Below are 18945 nucleotides of genomic sequence, written 5' to 3' on the forward strand. Positions count from 1 at the left end.
GTGCAAGCAACTTCACATTGCCTCTGTACGTCAATGGAAGAGCAAGCTACCACACATTGTCTGTATGTCAATGGAAGTGCAAGCTACCACTCATTGTCTGTACGTCAATGGAAGTGAAAGCTACTGCACATTGTCATTGTACGTCAATGGAAGTGCAAGCTACCTCACATTGTCTGTCCATGAACCTAAGGGGCAGTGCAAAATGCCACACAATGTCTTCCAAGTACCTCAGTGGCATTGCAAGCTACGTCACACTGCCTTCCCATGGACACAAAATGCTGAACTGGACATCCATCCTCACTGGTAGCCTATGAATACTCATCATTGGGGTTGGAGAGGAGTGAGGTGGGGCTCGGATGTCACTGCCAGATGAAAATGCTAAGGTTAAAAAACAATCCCTTTCTGGTTCTGGAATGTTCTGCTTTGACTGTAAATCCAAGCCGACCCCTCTTTGGCTGTTGTTACTTGCTTTTCTCCTTTCACTCCTTTTCCTCTTGAGTCGCCTCACCACTGGTGAGCAAGTAAAGTAGTGCTTTGTAAATGGACTTAAATAAATGAATAAATAATGAAGGTGTGAGCTCTTAATACAAGTAACGGCTGTGGTGATATCAGCCTCTTTGAGGAGGAACACAATGTTCTTCAAATAAATAGATGAAAAAGCAAACACGAGAGGCAGCATGAACCTGTGATTTCAGCAAAAAATATCCGTGGCCAAAGTTCCGCTCTGCCTCAAGTGATGAAGATCTCGGGTCTGTGGGAGTTTCTTTTTAGCCAGATGAAATCTTTCAAGTCCTGGGTCTACTGCCTACAGGGCTGCAGTCTGCTGCCCATGACTTCCTGATCTCCATGAAAATGAGGGATGATTTGTGCCTTATCAGAATTCATAAAGATCATGAACCCATGGGGCCAGATGAAAGGAGACTGAGGTACAACATAACATGGATGTTAAATGGGATGGGGCAGAGAAGAACCAGAGGACCATAAAGATTACAGGGCAGAAAATGAATCAGAAGGGCGCGAGAGGCATTCCCTGGTGATGATTAGAAAGAAACGAAGACCCAAAAAGTGAAGAAAAACCTTTGATAAAAGCTAGTGTTGTCTCTTGATTTCAGATTTTCTATTCAGAATGGATGTTTTTAAGGATGAAGGTAAGAAACCTCAAATCTCTGCAAGTCTTAGAACGATGGGAGTACATGAAGCCACATAACCCTTTAGCTGATAGTGAGAAGGTGCAAGTTTCCTTCCTTCAGCCTTCCCACAAATGATGACTCACCTCTGGCATGACCTGTCAGTCTGCTCCAGGAAAGCGTCTAATTCTCAGGGAACCACAAGCGGGAATCCTGCAGCCACTCACCAATTGAGGATAACTCGTTCCTCTGCTTGGCCTTCCTTTCACTGCTGCTGCTCAGGTACCACCACTTCTGATGTCATCTGCAGTAATACACTATTCAACACCAACTGCATGCCACTAGGAATGAAAGATGGTCAAGACACACAAACAGATGCACACACAAAAAAAGAAAAACACAGTGAGCTGCAGCCAAGCACAACTGATGGGTCAGAGTGAGAGGAGTCTCTACTTTGGTCCTGTTTTCACACTTCTGTGTAGAAGTTTCTTATTAGTCTTATGGAGGTTCAACTTCTCTCATAGCCCTGGAACTATCGCCGCAAATTCTGCCCAGATCCTAAAGAGTCCTCTATTGATGGTCCTCTGAGTTTCGAGCAAAGGGTGTCGCTGCTTTGAGGTCTTCTTTGTAATCATTAGCACTGTTGTGTGAAAGTCTTACTCCACCTTTTTATGCTTGCTTCTGTTTACATGTATGAGCTGCTTAGCTTCATCACAATAACCCTCACCTAATGATTTGCTGCCACTGCCTAGTAGATCCAGTCAACAGTTCCATGATGTGGGCGAAATATTGTAAAATTAGCAAATTTTATGTTATGTGATTTTTTTTGTGTCTATTTTATGTAACGTTCACCCGTGGAAGACGGGGGACTGGAGACCTGTAAAGCCACAGCCAAGATACATTTTCTGCTTGAATCAGACTCTTGCTGGTGTCTTGTACAAGTTTTGTACAGAAGGTATACGCTCACATTTGGGGGCTTATTTATAAAACCCTTGCACGGCCAGTATGTCAATTTTGCACATATTAAAAGTGACACACCGGCGACTCAAGGGGCTTGTAAATAAGCCCCTTAATTTTATGCAAGATTCAGTTAACAATTGTGCATTTTATAAATTACTCCTAAACTGTTGCTCTTTAATTATGTATTTATAAAATATTTGAAGAAAAAAATGATAGGAATAAAAGAAACAATGGGACAAAAATGCATATGTGTTTTAGTTGCTTTCATAAAGTGTATTATGCTTTGAATCGGAGTTACAAAAATCCAGCTATTTGGCTCTGTATTCGGCTTAATCAACAATTTAGTACTTTGATGAACGCCAAAATACGCCTTTCTCCACAACCCTATGTCTAGTAGGACGATTGTATGAAGAAATACATCACAAGAACTGTTCCTGTTAATTACAGACATGCTGCTTTCTCTTACTTGAGCTTTAATAAACATAGTAAAGCAGCACTGCCAAGTTTCACAGATCCATGCATGACCAGTTTCCCCAGTCCAATGTTCTCCTTTGCAATCTGGGACGTGAAGGCTTCTCTGCCACATTATAAACAAAGGACTATAAGCCCCAGAATGCAAATAAAAATGTAGCCAGGAACAGCAAACCACGCATGGACCTGGGAACCCTGGCATCCATGAATAAAGGCAAGTGCCTCAAGCTATTAGACAGGATCAAAGAACAAGTACCCAAAAAACAGTGACTGCACTCTCTGAGAAAGAAACTGGGCAGTAAGGTATGTGGTCAGTGGCGGCTCCTTCGCTCAGGCGGAGAAGCATCACCCCACTGCTTTTTTGCAGTGTAAAAAGGAAAAATAAAATGATAATAACTGGAGGTTATTATCATTTTATTTTCTCCTGTTGCTGTGTCTTTGGCGGCAGGTTGCTCTCAGAGCAGGGGGGAGAGGGGTTTGCATTCCCTTTGTGAGCATGAATGTTTGGCCAGCCGCCTCGGGCCGGCCACGCAGTCATGCGCACTTTGCATGTTCTCCATCCAGGCTGAAATGCAGCCTGGGTGGAGAACATACCACCTCTCCAGCCCCTGGCTCAGCACCGAAACACGGTGCTCAGATCAATTACAACGATAGGCTGCAGGGGGTCTGGGAACCCTGATGCTTTCTGCTTCCCCCAAGAAGCCAGGAAGAGGATGTTGGAGAGGCAGCAGCCAACCTGCTAGACGGGAGGTAAGTGACTTTTTTTTCCTCTTCCCTCCCCTTTCCCTCCCACCCCACTGCAGCTTTTCAGTAGCAGCCACCACTGTATGTGGTTACTCATGTACACATAATCCTGAAAATATGACTGCCTAAAATGGCAGCTCCTGTCCAAGAATGTCTGTTGACCTAAGGGGAGTACCATATTACAGTCCTAGTTCATATTTCATACTTGTAAGGGCATGTTAGCGCCCTCTGCTGGTCACTCCATGAGTAGCAGTCTACCATTGCCTTGACATATGACAAGTTGGTCCATGCAAATGCTGTAATTCTTTCTGCGGGAAAAAGCATTCATGATGATTTGATACATTTATTGAAAAACACTCTGGACTAGGTCATCTTCCTGCTCTTTAAAGTGACAGTATCTTATCTTAGAAGCTTAGACAGGCTTAAAAAACAACAATAGCTGAATAGTCTTTATTTCTTTAAAGCCAGGTACACTTAGCAAATTCCATAATTGTAACCAAATAAATAGAACAATAAATAGTATAAATAACCGAATAAATTGTACAGGTAGCCTGATGCATAAAATCTGCAAAGATTTAAAAAAAAGGAGGTTCAGGGATCTAATGCCATTTTAGTCAGTTTAGAATCTTTAAGGTTCATGGGATGTGCTGTCTACCATTCACTGCCCCCCCCCCCCACCTCCTTCCGCCAGTCCAAAAAAACGAGAGACGTGACTGAGGGTTTGAAACGTGCTAAAATGTGGTGTGGTGTTTTTTCCCATAAAACACCTCACGTAGCTCAATGTGACAACGTAAAAGAAATGTAGTTGTTGCACAGGAATGGGAAATGATGGCGTCCTCCCACTGCGAACCAGTTAGTAGGAGGAAGTCGCGCATTAGCAGACTTGCTGGCAAAGGCCACAGAAATTAGTTTTCCAGTGTTTTGGCTGCTACTACCAGCCGCAGTCAAGTGAACAAAGGATGCATTTGTCCAAGTGTCAAAGGTTCTTCTCAGTACCACTCCGGACGAACAGTGGCCTTATACTACGATTCTGTGCTTGGTCGTGTCATAGGATCGAACCACTTCCGACTGAGAAACAACACCGTGCTCCTCTTGAGAAAATGCATACCCATCTGAAATATCAAAGGGAAGAGAGTTAGGATCAGCTCAGTGGTTTTCAAGAATGCATTCGCGCTTAATTCAAAGCAGAACTTCTGGAACAGAAAAAATTGAGAATTTTTATATTTTTTCCTTCATCGCACATGACCTACCAAGGGAAATCCGATTTCGAAGCATTCTAGAAAATAACCAAACGTGTGTCACAAAGCAAATGGCATATGCTGGTAAGAAATTTTGGTCCAGCAGTTAAGGGATGTACCATTGCTGCAGGGCCTATGTATGTTGTCATGTTCTTGCTTTATCCACGTTCATGCCTTGTGAACATTAATAAATCACTACAATTCCCAGCCTCTATTATTCATCAGGCATTGAGAGCAATTTAACTGGACTCTGCCTTGACTGTACAGCAATGCCTACACATTTATCATATGTTGATTGTTTTCTAATGAGAATAAAAGGATTAAACTTGAAACAATCCCCCACAGGAGGGCAATTGTGCATCATTTCAAAGGTTATGTGTCACTACCTGTGTACAGAAATATAGGAATGTCATTTACGGTTTAGTCGCACTTTCCAAAGAAAGTTTTTTTTTAATTTGCTAATAAATTACTTTTGATTCCCTAGGTGGTACTGCCCCAGAATTAGCCTATACAGCTATGGTCTGGTATGGCAGTTTTTATGTAGTTCCACGCAAGGGAAAAAAAGTTAGAGAACTGACAAGAAAATGGCATAACCATGTTCAGCACTAGCTAGAGATTGTGACAAAAAGTTGGAAAATCTACGTCACGGTGCAGACATAGGAAAAGCAGAAACTCTACAGGTACAATTAGGCCGCAATGAACTGTGTGCAACTCTGCCTATGCAATAACAACACTGCACATTCCTTAATTTGACACCGCCACTCTTCATTAGAGGGGCAAGGCTATCAATAGTGCAGCAGGTGCAGTGGCACCGATCCTGGGGAACTGGGTATTCCCTTCAACCAAGTTGTGGCTTTATTATACTATCCATACTGTAGAGTTCCTAGGGCAACTTCAATATATGTTTAAAAAAATCCATAATGCAAATGTTTCAATAGAAGAGATTGTCACTCAATGTACAAAAATACAACAGTGTGTTATTAAATATTTTCTATATTGATGTCTTTATTGCCAGTCAAAAGGTCTTTATTTCGATATATATCATAAAAGACATGTACAACAAGCATAAAATACATTTCGTAATAAGGTTAAAACAATAAATACAATTCACGTTAAAACCTAGGTAAAACAGCATTAAATTGACCAGGAAAAGACCATGACTACGACATACAACAAAACACAATTACAAAACAAATGACGAAAGAAATATGTCTCAGTGACTAAGGTTATGGGAACGTATATGCCAAGCCCAGCTAATAAACTTTGCCACACCGATAACAATAAAGGCAGTAGTGTCCGTTTTCAAAATCCTACTGGCAGCAATAGCAGATCTAGTGCCCAACGAACAACATACTGGTCTTAACCAAACTCTTCTGGGTAGAGTATACTTTGGGCAACAGAATAGTAAATGTTCAATATTTTCTACTTCCGTTACACAAAAAGGACATTTGTCACTACTTTCTGGGTTCCAAGAGTGTATATTGATGTCATATTTAACTTATTTTGATAGAGAAATTACTGTATCATACTACATTCATAATGCGCTCATTCACATACCCATACATTCAGATCACATATTTAATTAAATTCTTTGAAAAACATTCTTTGGCATGTACTTAATGCTAATGCAGATGCAGACAACCAGTTGACAAGGCCTATGTAATCACATAGAAGGTTAAAAACATTAAAGACTTGGGGCCAGATGTAGGAAGCCTAATTCCGGTCGGTTGTCAGATGTAGGTGGCCAAATAGTAGGATTCGGTAATTTACCGAATCAGTAATTTAAGGAATCGGTAAATTACCGAATTCTTAACATACCGATTCGGTAAATTACCGAATCCTTAATGTAGAGAGCGCTCAAGTGAGTGCTTTTTACATTTAAGGATTCGTTATTTACCACCAACTATCAGTTGGTGGTAAATAACGAATACCTTTGAAAATGCAAATCTGTGCATTTTCAACAGTGCCTTGTGGCAGACATACATGCCCTTAGGGCATGTATGTATGCCACATGTGCACACAAGCACTTTTCAGGGGTGCAACAGGGTGTCAATGTGACACCCTGCCACCCTTGAATGTTTCCCTATTTTACAGAATCGGTATTTACCGATTCGGTAATTCCGATTCATTCCTATGGGCCTCCAGGTAAATTTTCATTACCTACCTCTAGCCCCAAGTCGTTAATTCCAGAATAAAATCAGAACCCGCTCTTGTACAAAAAACCATTGCGGAGACCATGCCATCAAAGGGAATCATAAATGCACCCAATGCAAGGCTTGCAATGGAGCCGTGATCACGAATAAATACACTTACCAAAGAAAGGAAATAAAGCTCAGAACATTCACAAATTGTAAAACCAACAATGTGGTGTATCTGTTACTTTGCCCTTGTGAGATAGGCTATGTAGGCGAAACTTCACGCCAATTCTCCACACATTTGACAGAACATCGGTCGGCCATCAACACCAACAAAACTATGGCCAATGTCCCCTGGCTAAGCCACTACAGTTGGTGCAGGAAGATATGTTTCCCTCTCATATTGTCCCAGTTCAGTCAGAGATAATGTTCATGCTGCCTCTGATGAACCCAGCTCATGTTTACTGTCGAAAAAGAAAATCAGCAATGAAGGCAGAATGGTTCTTAAATCTTTTGCAAGATTGTGATAAACCGTAGCATCACTTCACATCAATGGAAACTAGTGCAGCTGTGCTGGGAAATATTCTCGGGGGAAATGGGGGCAGGAGACACACAGGCATGTCTAGCAACCGGAGTTAGTTTGTTCTCACTTTGAGAATGGACTTTTTTCAGCCAGGGGAGCGGCGCAGCGCGTGCACCTAGTTTCATGATGTGTGTAATGGGCACGAGGAGGGCGCGAGGCCCGAAAGAAAGGCATTGGCGAGCCAGCACCACACTTTGCACGAGACTACAATCCTGATCTCGCGAGAATACACAGTAGGGAAATAACTCTTCCGTTAATTTTTAAGGAGAACGCTCTTAGGAGGAGATACTTACATTAATTGTCTGATTCCTCCCTTAGGTTTCGATATCCGTCTGTGCCAGATCTGTACCTGACTGCCAGCTGCACCTGGCGCGCGCGCAGAGCCATTTATCTCTCACTTCAAACGGCTACTCTCATGCCGGGCCCTTTCTTTGGTTACATTGCTTACCAGGCGTCCTTTCATAGAAGTCGAGGCCTCTTCTGGCATTAACGAGGAAAAGTAATAAGTCGGCTGTCACTTTACATAGCCAGAGAGGAAGGGGGTGGGTGGGGGGTCTAGGGACCTTGCAGCTGCTTGTATCCATGTCCTATTGAAGGCCCACATCGGCCCTTTTAGAGGCCATGCTCGATTGACTGTATGTAGCAGCTGGGATGGTGATGCATAATTTGCATATATAAACAATTAGTGAAAGGGATTCGTTGTCTGCTTGCTGAACTTACCAGAGGTGTGGAATTGTGATCTGAGTGCAGAAGTTATCAAGGGTGGGGATTCATGGTCTGCATGTGTGGTAATGAGGTTGTTTTGTCACCAGGAGTCTTCAGTTTCCAATCAGCTTTGCTGTCCATATACTAACGTTTAGCACGGGCACCTGGGCTAAGCGCACACAAAAGACACCATGCATTTATTTACAATTATTAAGGTCCACTCGTGCAGCATTAAATTGTGTGGTGTTGTGCGAGGGCTGACACAAACTTTAGTAATTGTGGGCCCTACTGCTTCTACAGCTTTGGTTGAAGGAAGTAGGAACTATCAGATACTTAACTGAGTTCCACCACTTGTTTTTTTTTTACAGTTAATTAGCTTGACTACTGTTTACAACACGTTTCTTAGTTCAGGCACTTTTCTTTCTGCAGTCCAGCATGCCTTCATTAATTTTACAAGCGTACTTAATACTTTCTTTAGGGGTAATTAGTACACCTGCGAGTAGGGAAGTATCTACACTATAATTTAAAAAGAACAACTCTAAAACTAATGCAGAAATACCTGCTTCTCAATCTCGTCACCTTTTGTCTGCATCCCTCTCCTGGACACTGACTTGCTGCCTCTTGTCCTTCCTCGACATCAGCAGGTTCATGTAAATTGCTTTTCTGTTACTCCTGGACCTGTGCGTGCATTAATATTTCACTCACATATTTAAACGGATATTTGGGCCAAAGGCGATAAAAGGACTGACAGCCTCCAGAAGACAGAGTTTATCTCCTGCCTCCTAATCAGTCAGGGCTGGTGTGACATGTGCAAACATCTGCTTCAGCTCACTGCGAGGGGCTGCCAACCTGTGACATCACACAGGAATGAGATTACAAAATGTTTGTTAGGAGGTAGGGACGTGCCCAGCGAAAAGGTGTCCTTCCTTCAGGAATAAGTCTGTGAACGTGAGTGCCACAGTTGGTATGTTATGGGCAAGGTGAGATGCACTTTACTAGCGAAACTGCCGATCCCCCCTTTAGATTTAATCTCGGTTTCCTCACACGACCACGTGTGATTCTGGGCAAACACCATCTTCGGCGTTCCCCAGATCTGCCAAATCTTCAAAGCAATTATAGATAGGCTTTATACATTTATAAAGTACCTTTATATGGTTTGTATGCCGGGCTTGGAATATTCATATACAACTGCAGGCACACTATACCAGAGTACCCGTTTTCTACAGAGAAGTTCCAGTGCTCGCCCGTTATAAGTAGGAGAGTACTGTAATCACTGCTGAGTATTGCAGGTATTCTATCTTTCTTATCATAGAAGTGCAGGTACTCAGTTTGACGGCCCCTGCCCACTTTATGCACTCTATATACATTAACAAGTCAGCTGGGGCGCAATACATGGGACTACTGTCAGGCTCATTATTAATGAAAATAGATTCGAGTTGCTTGCAAGCCCACAATTTTGGGCAAACCAGTTTTCGAGTGGAATGAGTGAATGTGAAATAGAACATCTCGAAGTCAACAACAACTGTAATGCACTTTTATGAACTGCATGTAGATATCCAATAACACATTTGTAGAAAAAGGAAAATATCCGAGGTAAAACAGATACAAGTATCTTATGGATAGACAGATTTCTACATGTACCGTATCAATATATCGTAGCTAGCTTATATTTCTGTCAACAAAAAACATTTAATTATAAAAGTTATTAGGCAAGTTCTTTTGAGCTAGCAAGTGCTCACACGTGTCGCTCACATTACACGCTGGCAGTTTCAAGGCGCTGGAGCCGGTGCTTATTTCTCGTGTTATTGTTTTGCACTCTGATGCTGTAACAGAGTGAGTGAGTGAGGTCCACAGAATCTTTTGCACAACTAGGTAAAATGCATGCACATATAAAGTGTCATCAGCACCCACAAGGGACAGCTCCTGATTCATAGAGTCGGGACCCACCAACATTTATAACTTCAGACCGACCTACAAGGCTAGGTGAACAGAGGCTCGGCATTCCCACACTGGGATTCTACCCTAAATACCCCAATTTATCAGGGGTGCATTTGTAGTGTTTTCACTTTGTTACTGTATGCATGCACAAATGCTTTACACACTGCCTAGTATGCAAATGGTTTGTTTACAGGTAAGTCAACAGTGAAAACTACTTTTCAGTTACTATTGTAATTGATTTTCAGTTACTTTTAAAGTTACTTTTTCTACTCTGAGATATGCCTAGATATCACACTAGGACATTTCCTAGACAAAAGGTAAGCTGTGTCTTATACAAACCGACTCCACACTTAGAACAATGTTTACAAGGAAGCAGTCAATGCAGTCCTATGGGAAAAAAACAATGTTATCGGTTTGATGGTAAGTACTCAGCTTTTGGAGTTAGTTTACAGGCCCTTTAGGCACTTTACTAGGGACTTACCAGTAAACCAAATATGCCAGTCATGGATACCCAATCAGAATCACAATGTACACAGAGAGCACTTGCACTTTAGCACTGATCAGCAGTGGTAAAGTGCCCAGAGTACACAAACCAGCAAACACGAAGTCCACATACAGTCAAAAATACAGGAGGTAGATGCAAAAAGACTGGGGAAACCACGCCAAGGATGTCACATCTAACACTCCTATTTGCTTCTGAGGAGCCATTAGAATGTTAAGGAGTGGAAACCCTTTATATTTTCTGCTCCTACCTTCTTGACCCCCTGAAACCAGAAGTACAGTGCAGGGTGTAACCAATGGTAAGCTGGTGGAAGTAGTTGCCAGCTCTGTCTACTTGCTAACTGACATCTATGCCCTAAAACCTCATTGTCAAGTCTTGCCTGAGTGCTCATTCTCCAGAGAAGTCTTCAAAAACACAGCCTCTCTAGTCAGTCTACTGGAAGTGTGATTGAACTGAGGGTTGAACGCCCACTGTATGTTGAAGCTAAAGTTTGATTGTAGTGACTTGGAAATATCATGCTGTCATCGTTGCTCAGATGTGGTGTCCCTTTGCAAATGAATGTGCGGTACATCTCAACATCAAATCAAGGCTCTTCATCCATTGTACATGTCCAGCCAGGACCACTTAAAAAAAGCACTTTTTTTAGTTTTCACACATCACAGTTTGACACTTAAGTGTGTGTTATATGTTGTCTCGCAACTGAATTTTACTTTGTGGGAATTGGGCGATTGTTCAAATGAGGCATAAGTCCAGGATACACCAGCTACCCCGATAACTAATGGAAGGGGAGTACGTTTTGTAATGATAATGCAATAAATGGTGTACCCGAAAAGGATAAAACTAGAAGTGCCTACAGAGTCTAGGTCTTTTTTGTACTAATTGTCATTTACAATGCCAATAGCTTCAAATTTCGCAAATGCAAGACCTATTGCATTGCCAAATTCTTGTTAGCAGACCTACCACTCTCGCTTTGTCCATCACATTTATTTTCCAAAAATGTATTTTAAATGCCAGAGACTGCTCAATGTAGGAGATTGTCTAATGTATACTTGCAATTACTCTGATCATCTTACAAATGCAAAATGCCGCTCTGTGCCATTGTGGTGGGACAATGATCTCATCTCGTGATAAACACTTGTGCAGTGCAGATTAAAAACACAGTTCTTTTTACCCAGTCCTGCATGGTTAACAATCACTAAGGACTGGCAATCTCAATCTCTAGCACAGACATACTACAATGTTGGTTTGTTTGTTAATGTCAGCTTGGGTTCTGAGATTGTGACATCATTCACCAGATGATCCCTTAAAAAACAGACATTTGCAAAATAAAATCACAAGCATAATTGTTCTCGAACTGCAGCCTCTTATACATATGATACAGATTAAACCACTGTTTTACTGAATTTGCAAGCTGGGTTACTCCTGAACATGAGCTCTTCTTGTAGAAAACGACATTATCTGAGACCAAGTTCTGTCGATGTTAAATGCAGTAGGACGCAATGTATCAATATTGTATGCGCGGGGGGAACATATACAGAGCAACACAACAAAGTGGGTGGCCTCTAGGCAGCGTCGGATTGGTAACGCGGGCATTCCGGCAATGCCCGAGGGGCCGGTGTCCGAGCGCTGCTGTGGGCTGCTTTTTTGAGCAGTCTGGGGGGCTATTTGGGCGCTGTCTGATACAGTCAGCGGCCCAGTTGGTGTCTGAGAGGCCTTTCTAGAGGCGGATGGGCGCTCATTACCTCCGTTTAGCAGAGGTATCACTCACTTTGTCTCTCGGGCCGGCCCATTAATGTCTGCTCATACTGAGCGGGGGCAGGGGGCCTTAGTAGAATTGGCCTCACTTGTTTCACCAGTGTAAACTAACACGTGCATTTTTTTACCCCCCCCCCAAAGTTTTTTTATAAGAATACACCAAAGCAGTGATATGAGGAGTGTTTATCCAAACGTGGGACGTTTTTTTTTTTTGCGTGCCCGGGCCGATTTTCATTCCCAATCCAACCCTGCCTCTAGGTGCTTACGAGCGGGGCAAATACAGTCCGGTCTATTTCTATGCTTACAACACTTTCAGTCTGTGCTGTGCGATCTGCTGTTTGCAGATCCTTGTGATCTGCCCAGGATCACACAATTCTGCCAAGAAGACAGGGCAGCTAGGGTCATAATTCCGCTCCAGTCAGTTTTAAAGGGACACATTTAGCTACTATGCCGCTGTAGTCTGTCCAGTACCGCCTCTCCGTTGATGCGATGTGGCAGTCGTTGGCAAGCAATATCTATTTGAGCCAGGTCAGCTTGGTGAGATGCTACTGGTAATTACACGGTTTCTTAGCAACAGGATGGGATTTTTACAGACGCACCCGTGCGGCCAGGCGGTCCTCTTCCCTGCACTGACAAGTAGCCCCGGGATAGGCGGCGCTCTGCACGAGGAGGATGAGTCACCAAGCCTGTCAGGGTTCAGATTTCGCCCGCCCATGCCTCACTCCCCAGACCACTGAACCCTCTGGCTCCTCCCACCACGGGGATGGCGGCTGGCTGGAAGGTCTTTGGTTACAGTCTGCTGAGGTTGCAGGGAGTGATGTGAAAGAGGGACTAGGTGCAGGATGGAGCCTTCTCTTTCCAGCCTGACAGCGCCAACTTAGCCAGAATGAGGTTAAAGCCAAATATTCTTTTGGGTGCACAGGGAGAGTGCCCCCCCCCCTTTGATTTCCCACCTGCAATATTTCATTTTAGTGTTAATGACGTGTTTCAATTAGAGACCCATGTAACAGAGCACCTAGACTTTGCTGTCGATAAAATACTTTCTGGTCGATGCTGACACTGTGCTCTGTCCCCCTTTAAAGAAAGAATGATGTCACAAGAGGGTTTAAGACCCAACCAACCAGCACCGAAAATAGCGCATTTGTGCATCCTCGCTGTGATGTATTTCTGGTTACTGGACGGCCCTTTAAAGGTACGATCCAGTTAATGAAGTTAGCCAAGATGTCAGCACCCACCTGTGCATCAGACAAAGGGGGCATTAGGGGATCCTCGCTGCTGACTAGGCATCCAGATCCAGATATTCAAAGCGGACCTCAAATCTCTTTTATTCCAAAGACACTTTAAGAACTAATTCCCTCCTTCTCAGACCCCGCCAGGAAGTTCTTTAGTCACTGTAAATTTGTCACATATATTTATATTTTTGTTTTACATCCTGTGCTTGCTGCGTTTGATTTTGTGTTCCGTTTGCCTGTATTGTTTTGGTTCTATGGCCTACTATTTTTTGCCAGGAAGTTCTTTCGTCATTGTAAAATGTGTAATTTATATTCATATGTTTGCTTGTACAGTCTGTGCTTGCTGTGCTTGAGATTGTGTGTCTTATGCCTGCGTCGCTTTGATTCTAAGGCATGCTATTTTTATTTGTTCCATTCCTGTAACAGTTCTCTCATGTAACGTAACTGGTTCAATTGTACAGTGCTCTGACACCTTCGGGTAAAGTCCGCGCTTTAAAAGAATGCATTAAATTAATAAATAAATAAATAAATAAGCAGGGCTATGATTCCTTCTATTTGTGGACTGCCCCTAAAGGTACGAACTACTAGTCAATAAGGTTAGAAAAACTCGCAGTGCCCACCTGTACATCAGACAAGGAGATATTTGCGGATCTTCGTTGGTAGTGAAGCAGAACTCCAGAGCGGTAAATTAATTTATTACATTTACTGGGTGACCCCTTTAAAGGTCCAATCCAGTGAGTACATTACAGTAGGTTTCAATACGCAATCAGAAGTTGAACAAAAGTACATTCTAGGATCCTTGCTGCAAGGCAGGGTAAAGAGGGCTGCCACTTTCGTTTCGCTGATTTGAATGCCCTTTATCGCGCCCCCTCCACCCTGGCGCGACCTCCTTCGTATCTTACAGTTGAGCAGAGAGCACACCGAGTTCCTCCCCCACAACGAGAGATGTAGGACAGTTTTTGACTGCAGGCTCACAATGACATCTTTTACATTCCCCAAATCATCAAGCTAGATGGGAAGGGGGTTTCACACTAGGTAACACCCAGCCCCCAGGCAAATACTGTGAAACTTTTATATTGACACCCTTAGTCTTTCTGAAAACTACAAACAAATGCACCCCCATTTGGATGGTTCTATTACTCTTCTTGGGTACTAACAAGCGAGGATGAAATATCTTGATGCCACTGAGACCATAGGCCAAGAGGCCCCTTTGACATTAGTTCCAGATTGTGTGCCTACGCTGCCTACTGCTGTAGGGAGAACATAGAAAATAAAGTCGGGGGAAGAGGGCTCTGAACACTCCTAGAAGGTACGCCTCGTGGGTTCACTGATGCCTGACAGCACAAACACAACACAAACACCAGACAGAAAATGAACGCAGTGTTGAGCCGGGCTGCGTGGCATCCATCCAGGCTGCAGATAAGCAGGGTGAAAAACAGATTCCTGCACTCCCGGCCTCGGACAAGCCTCACGATACCAAAGGGGATGATGGATGGAGCGTTTGAGCAAATCAAACACTCACCCGCAGTCAACTGATCTGGGTTTAATCATCACCATTCTTTAGCTCACTCCACCACCCCAGTTCAGACATGACCATATGCAAATCAGTCTGACCCTGTGCCTCATGGGAACAGTCCAGCCCCGAACTGCCAAGCCAGGTCTTCCCTGGACTGGAAACAAGCATCCTGGGACCGGTTTCGGATTCATAATCCTCATCAGCCAGGCTATCTTGAATCCAGTGGTAGAGTGAGCAAGAGACCCACGTCTGGGCATACCCTGCCAACTTAGGGCGAACAAAGCGATACCAAAGGGGATGATGGACGGAGCGTTTGAGCAAATCAAACACTCACCCCCAGTCAACTGATCTGGGTTAAATCCATCACCATTCTTTAGCTCACTCCACCACCCCAGTTCAGACATGGCCATATGCCTCACAGCTGGTGAAACACACTAATGGTAATGGCAGGAGGAGGGAAGCGCCACCCAGTCGCCCTCAGAGCACAGGGCGCCGAGCCTTTTCTGCCCCTCTCTGGGCACCGAGTGCAATACCACGGGGCAGCACGTGAGTGCACATCCGCTAGTCCCACCGGGCAACACCTCGCTGCAACCAGCACACAGGAAGCTGCATGTGGGCGCCAGGAGCAGTCTAGAGCTGGCAGTGTCCTGGCCATGCCTGGGCACGCGGGCTGCACGGTGAACAGTTCTCCCTTGGACCAGCAGGGCGGCAAACTGACTTTTAATGAACTCACTAAAATATGAGGCATTCATAACGCCCCAGGGTCCCTAACGCTTGGTAATTGTCTCAGCTCACTTGCACCCACGCCGTAAAACGGAGCCTTGCATTTTTACAAGATGCATATTTAATTAAAGAAACACATAGTGTCTGCTCTTCTTGCCTGAAGAGTTTGTTGTGCTGCTGCTGCAGGGGCTAGTGATGGCGGTGACCTCTTAGGTTTATGGGGCCATGTGTTTAGAAACACATGACCCCATAAAGATAAGAAAGTACTTCACGACAGCCGTGAAGTAGACAACCCAGTCCGGATCGCAGGGCCAAAGGGCGGCAACCAACTGTCTTCATTTCCAATGGCAGCCCACCATTTACCATAAACGGTGACGACAGCCAATGGAAATGAGGGGTGGGGCTTCAGGCCCTTTTCTGAAAGCCCTCTCTTCCAAAATCTCTCGTAGAGGCGGAGCAGCGCTTTGCGCTGCAACGCCCATGTGAGAACTACAAAAGTTTAGGGGGGGGGGGGTTACTGCAACAGAAACCCAGCTTCCTATACTGCAAAATCCTATTTTCTATATTTAGTTTAAATATATTCTCTTTTTCCTGACACTGTCCTATAAAAAGCCATTTATACCAAGTTGCATTTCCTGTTAGCGAAAACTGACTGATGCTGTCCTGAAGAACGTTTTCTATGTACGTGAGTGAAACTCAACACGTTGCCGGATGCAGTATGCGCTTATTTGCCTATATGGAGCTGGCACTGCTGCAGGTGTGCTGTGCCACTTCCATAAGTGTGGAACGCATGAACCCTTCTTACTAAGCTGCCCCTCTTCTGTGTTTAACAATGAAGCTCGAGAAAACCATTTAACTGTAAAGGTACACAAACCACTGCCAAGGTTTGTTTGGTATGTATTTGCTCATGAGAGCGAGAGGCCAAAAGCAGTGTCTAACAACATGAGACTACAAACTTGTAAATGAACTATAAGAGGCATTAGGCTCATATGTTTGCTGATCCAGTAATGCTTATTCTCACAAGCAAATCTTTTTAGAGGTCTTTTCTTGCAGAAAAAAAGGGACCCACCTCCACAGAAGAAAGCACTCGTATGACAAGTTGCACCTTCCTGTGCCAGCACAGAGCCATTAAAACATTGGCAGACACACAATTGAAGCCTCTTCTCTGAACTTGTTTAGATTTGTTATAAAATGGCCGCTGTAATGCCCAGCCAAGTACAACATGGCATTTTATAATCCCCTGACTTTTCGCAGGCCACCTACAGTAGCCTGAAGTTTAAAGCAGCTTGTTTTGTTTGTCAGCTTTGACATTTGGGGATTTTCAGATCAGAATGCTGTCTCAATTATAGAAGGCTGTGTGTTTATATGTTAAATAAAGGTCATGTAAACCTTCCCGCTCATTTGTCTTAGAAGAAAAATCACCCCTGTCAAATATGCAAAAGCTTTGGACATTATCGTGATGAACAGATCTTGGAGGGAAGTGATGAATGGCACCTCGAAGAGATACAGCAGCCTGTCGCAGAAGGAAAACAGACATTTTCACGGTGTTTTTTCAAGATAATCGAGGGAAGATCCATTAACAGTTTAAAGTGGATTCCGAGATAAGGCACTTTAACTGTAGGCAGGTTTTGTGAAAACTGACTTTTAAAATCATTTTCTATGCAAGTCTATAAAAGGAAGGGACAGTTGGCAAAGACAAAACTTTATAGTTTACTAGTTCATTAACCATGCTCAGAATGTGGAATATTACCTTACCCATCTAAACTTACACTTACGCTAAGAAACGTCTTTTTGTACTAATTTGATCAAAATCTTAAATTCAGTAATGGTGGGATTTTGCCTCAGAAATTCGCTTGGCTCGCATGGAAATTTAGGCAGCAGCGGTGGAATTTCTTTTTTTTTTAATTTCTTTTATCGAACTGTTTCTCAGTATACAGGAAGCATGAATAAATTTTACATCCAGCTAATTACTGTATTCTTAATCACAACATCTTATACTTGAGTTTACCATGGCGACAGGGTGGAATTTCTGAGTGTGCAAATGTAGTATTATTCCAGTTTGTGGGTATCTATGGGTAGGTACACCAGGAAAAGTTGGAGGACATCCACAGTCTCTGAAATTTCTGTGTACCGACCAATAATTTTCAGACAGATAGCTTCTCCGCTCTGGAAACATGCATTCCTGCTAATAGCAAGAGTAAATGCTTTTACAGTGTGCAGAGTTTTAAAAAAAAGGAGAAACAACTTTTGAGTTTATGGTATTCAGGAGAAGTCTGAGAGAAATGATGCAGTCACCTTCATGAAATAGTATTCTGCCTGGAATGGTTCCGCTAATTGTAGTGTCCAAAAGCTCATTGGCTGGGTAGGGGGGTCACGCTTAAATGGAGGACAGGATTTAAACCAAGAGGCATAGTTTTCCTCTCTTTGAAATACACAGAGCTCATAAAATGTAATGTTTACTAAGACAAGGAAATTCATGGTCTGGAAAGATCATAAGATTTTCATCACACAAGATGTTGCCATAGGCACAACTAAAAAACAAAAGCAATTTCTCTTTTTAATACCTCATTTGAAACTAGTGAATACTAGAGATGGCTTTATCCATTCTTTTTTATAGAGTCACGCATGACAACGGAACTGTCACTTATGATGATCCTTTGAGTTTAACGATCAATCAGGAAATTAAGCGTGCTACTCACCCGTGAGGGTCTCAAGGCGCTGGGGGGGGGGGGATGGGGGGGGTGGCGGGGTTGGCATCTCCGGGTCAGTCAAAGAGCCAGATCTCGAGGCTCCTCCTCAAGGTGTGTAGACTGGGGGCGCGCCTGATGTTGGTAGGGCGCTCGTTCCAAGTGATCATGTGGATAGTTAATGCTTACTTCTGAATACTGTGTTATGTCATTCTATTCTAGGCTTCTATAGAGTTGTAATTCTGTATTTTATGTAACCCCTTTAATGTGAAGAACGAGATAGTCTCATCCTCAGCACCATTGCAGCTGGCTGAGCTGAGCACAAGACATCTCATCCTTAGCACTTAAGTGCTAAAAACGCATTATTTAATTAAAAAAAAATGCTTTATTTCTTCTCATTATCACTGATGTGTTTCTCTTTTAATGTAACCAGATACTCTAATTCCATGAAGATTTGTTTTGTGGATATTCCCTAATGTTGTCTATTGATTGTGGTGCACATTGTCTGAGGGTTGATGGAAATAGCTGAATTGTCTCACAGCGGTTCTTATTATTCTCATCTTTTTCTGTTTTTATTGTTTACTTTTTACTCATGACATTTTGACCAATGGCTCCTGTTCTAGTCTTAA

At 43.3% G+C, this 18945-nt stretch overlaps 1 protein-coding gene across 2 annotated transcripts in view; it reads right to left on the reverse strand.

Annotated features, from left to right (window-relative positions):
• Positions 1-3736: 3736 nt before the first annotated feature.
• The window catches only part of ATP8A2 (ATPase phospholipid transporting 8A2), a 1791179-nt gene continuing 1775970 nt past the window's right edge, over positions 3737-18945 (reverse strand). For both annotated transcript variants that reach the window (XR_013599395.1, XM_078655985.1), the window contains one exon: positions 3737-4414. Coding sequence is in view for 1 of the 2 variants with exons in the window: in XM_078655985.1 (XP_078512111.1) it covers positions 4320-4414 (95 nt within the window). In the remaining variant the exon portion in view is untranslated. The remainder of the gene's footprint in view (positions 4415-18945) is intronic.

The sequence above is a fragment of the Lissotriton helveticus genome, chromosome 8 (genome assembly GCF_964261635.1).
Source record: "Lissotriton helveticus chromosome 8, aLisHel1.1, whole genome shotgun sequence".
Taxonomy (NCBI): Eukaryota; Metazoa; Chordata; class Amphibia; order Caudata; family Salamandridae; genus Lissotriton; species Lissotriton helveticus.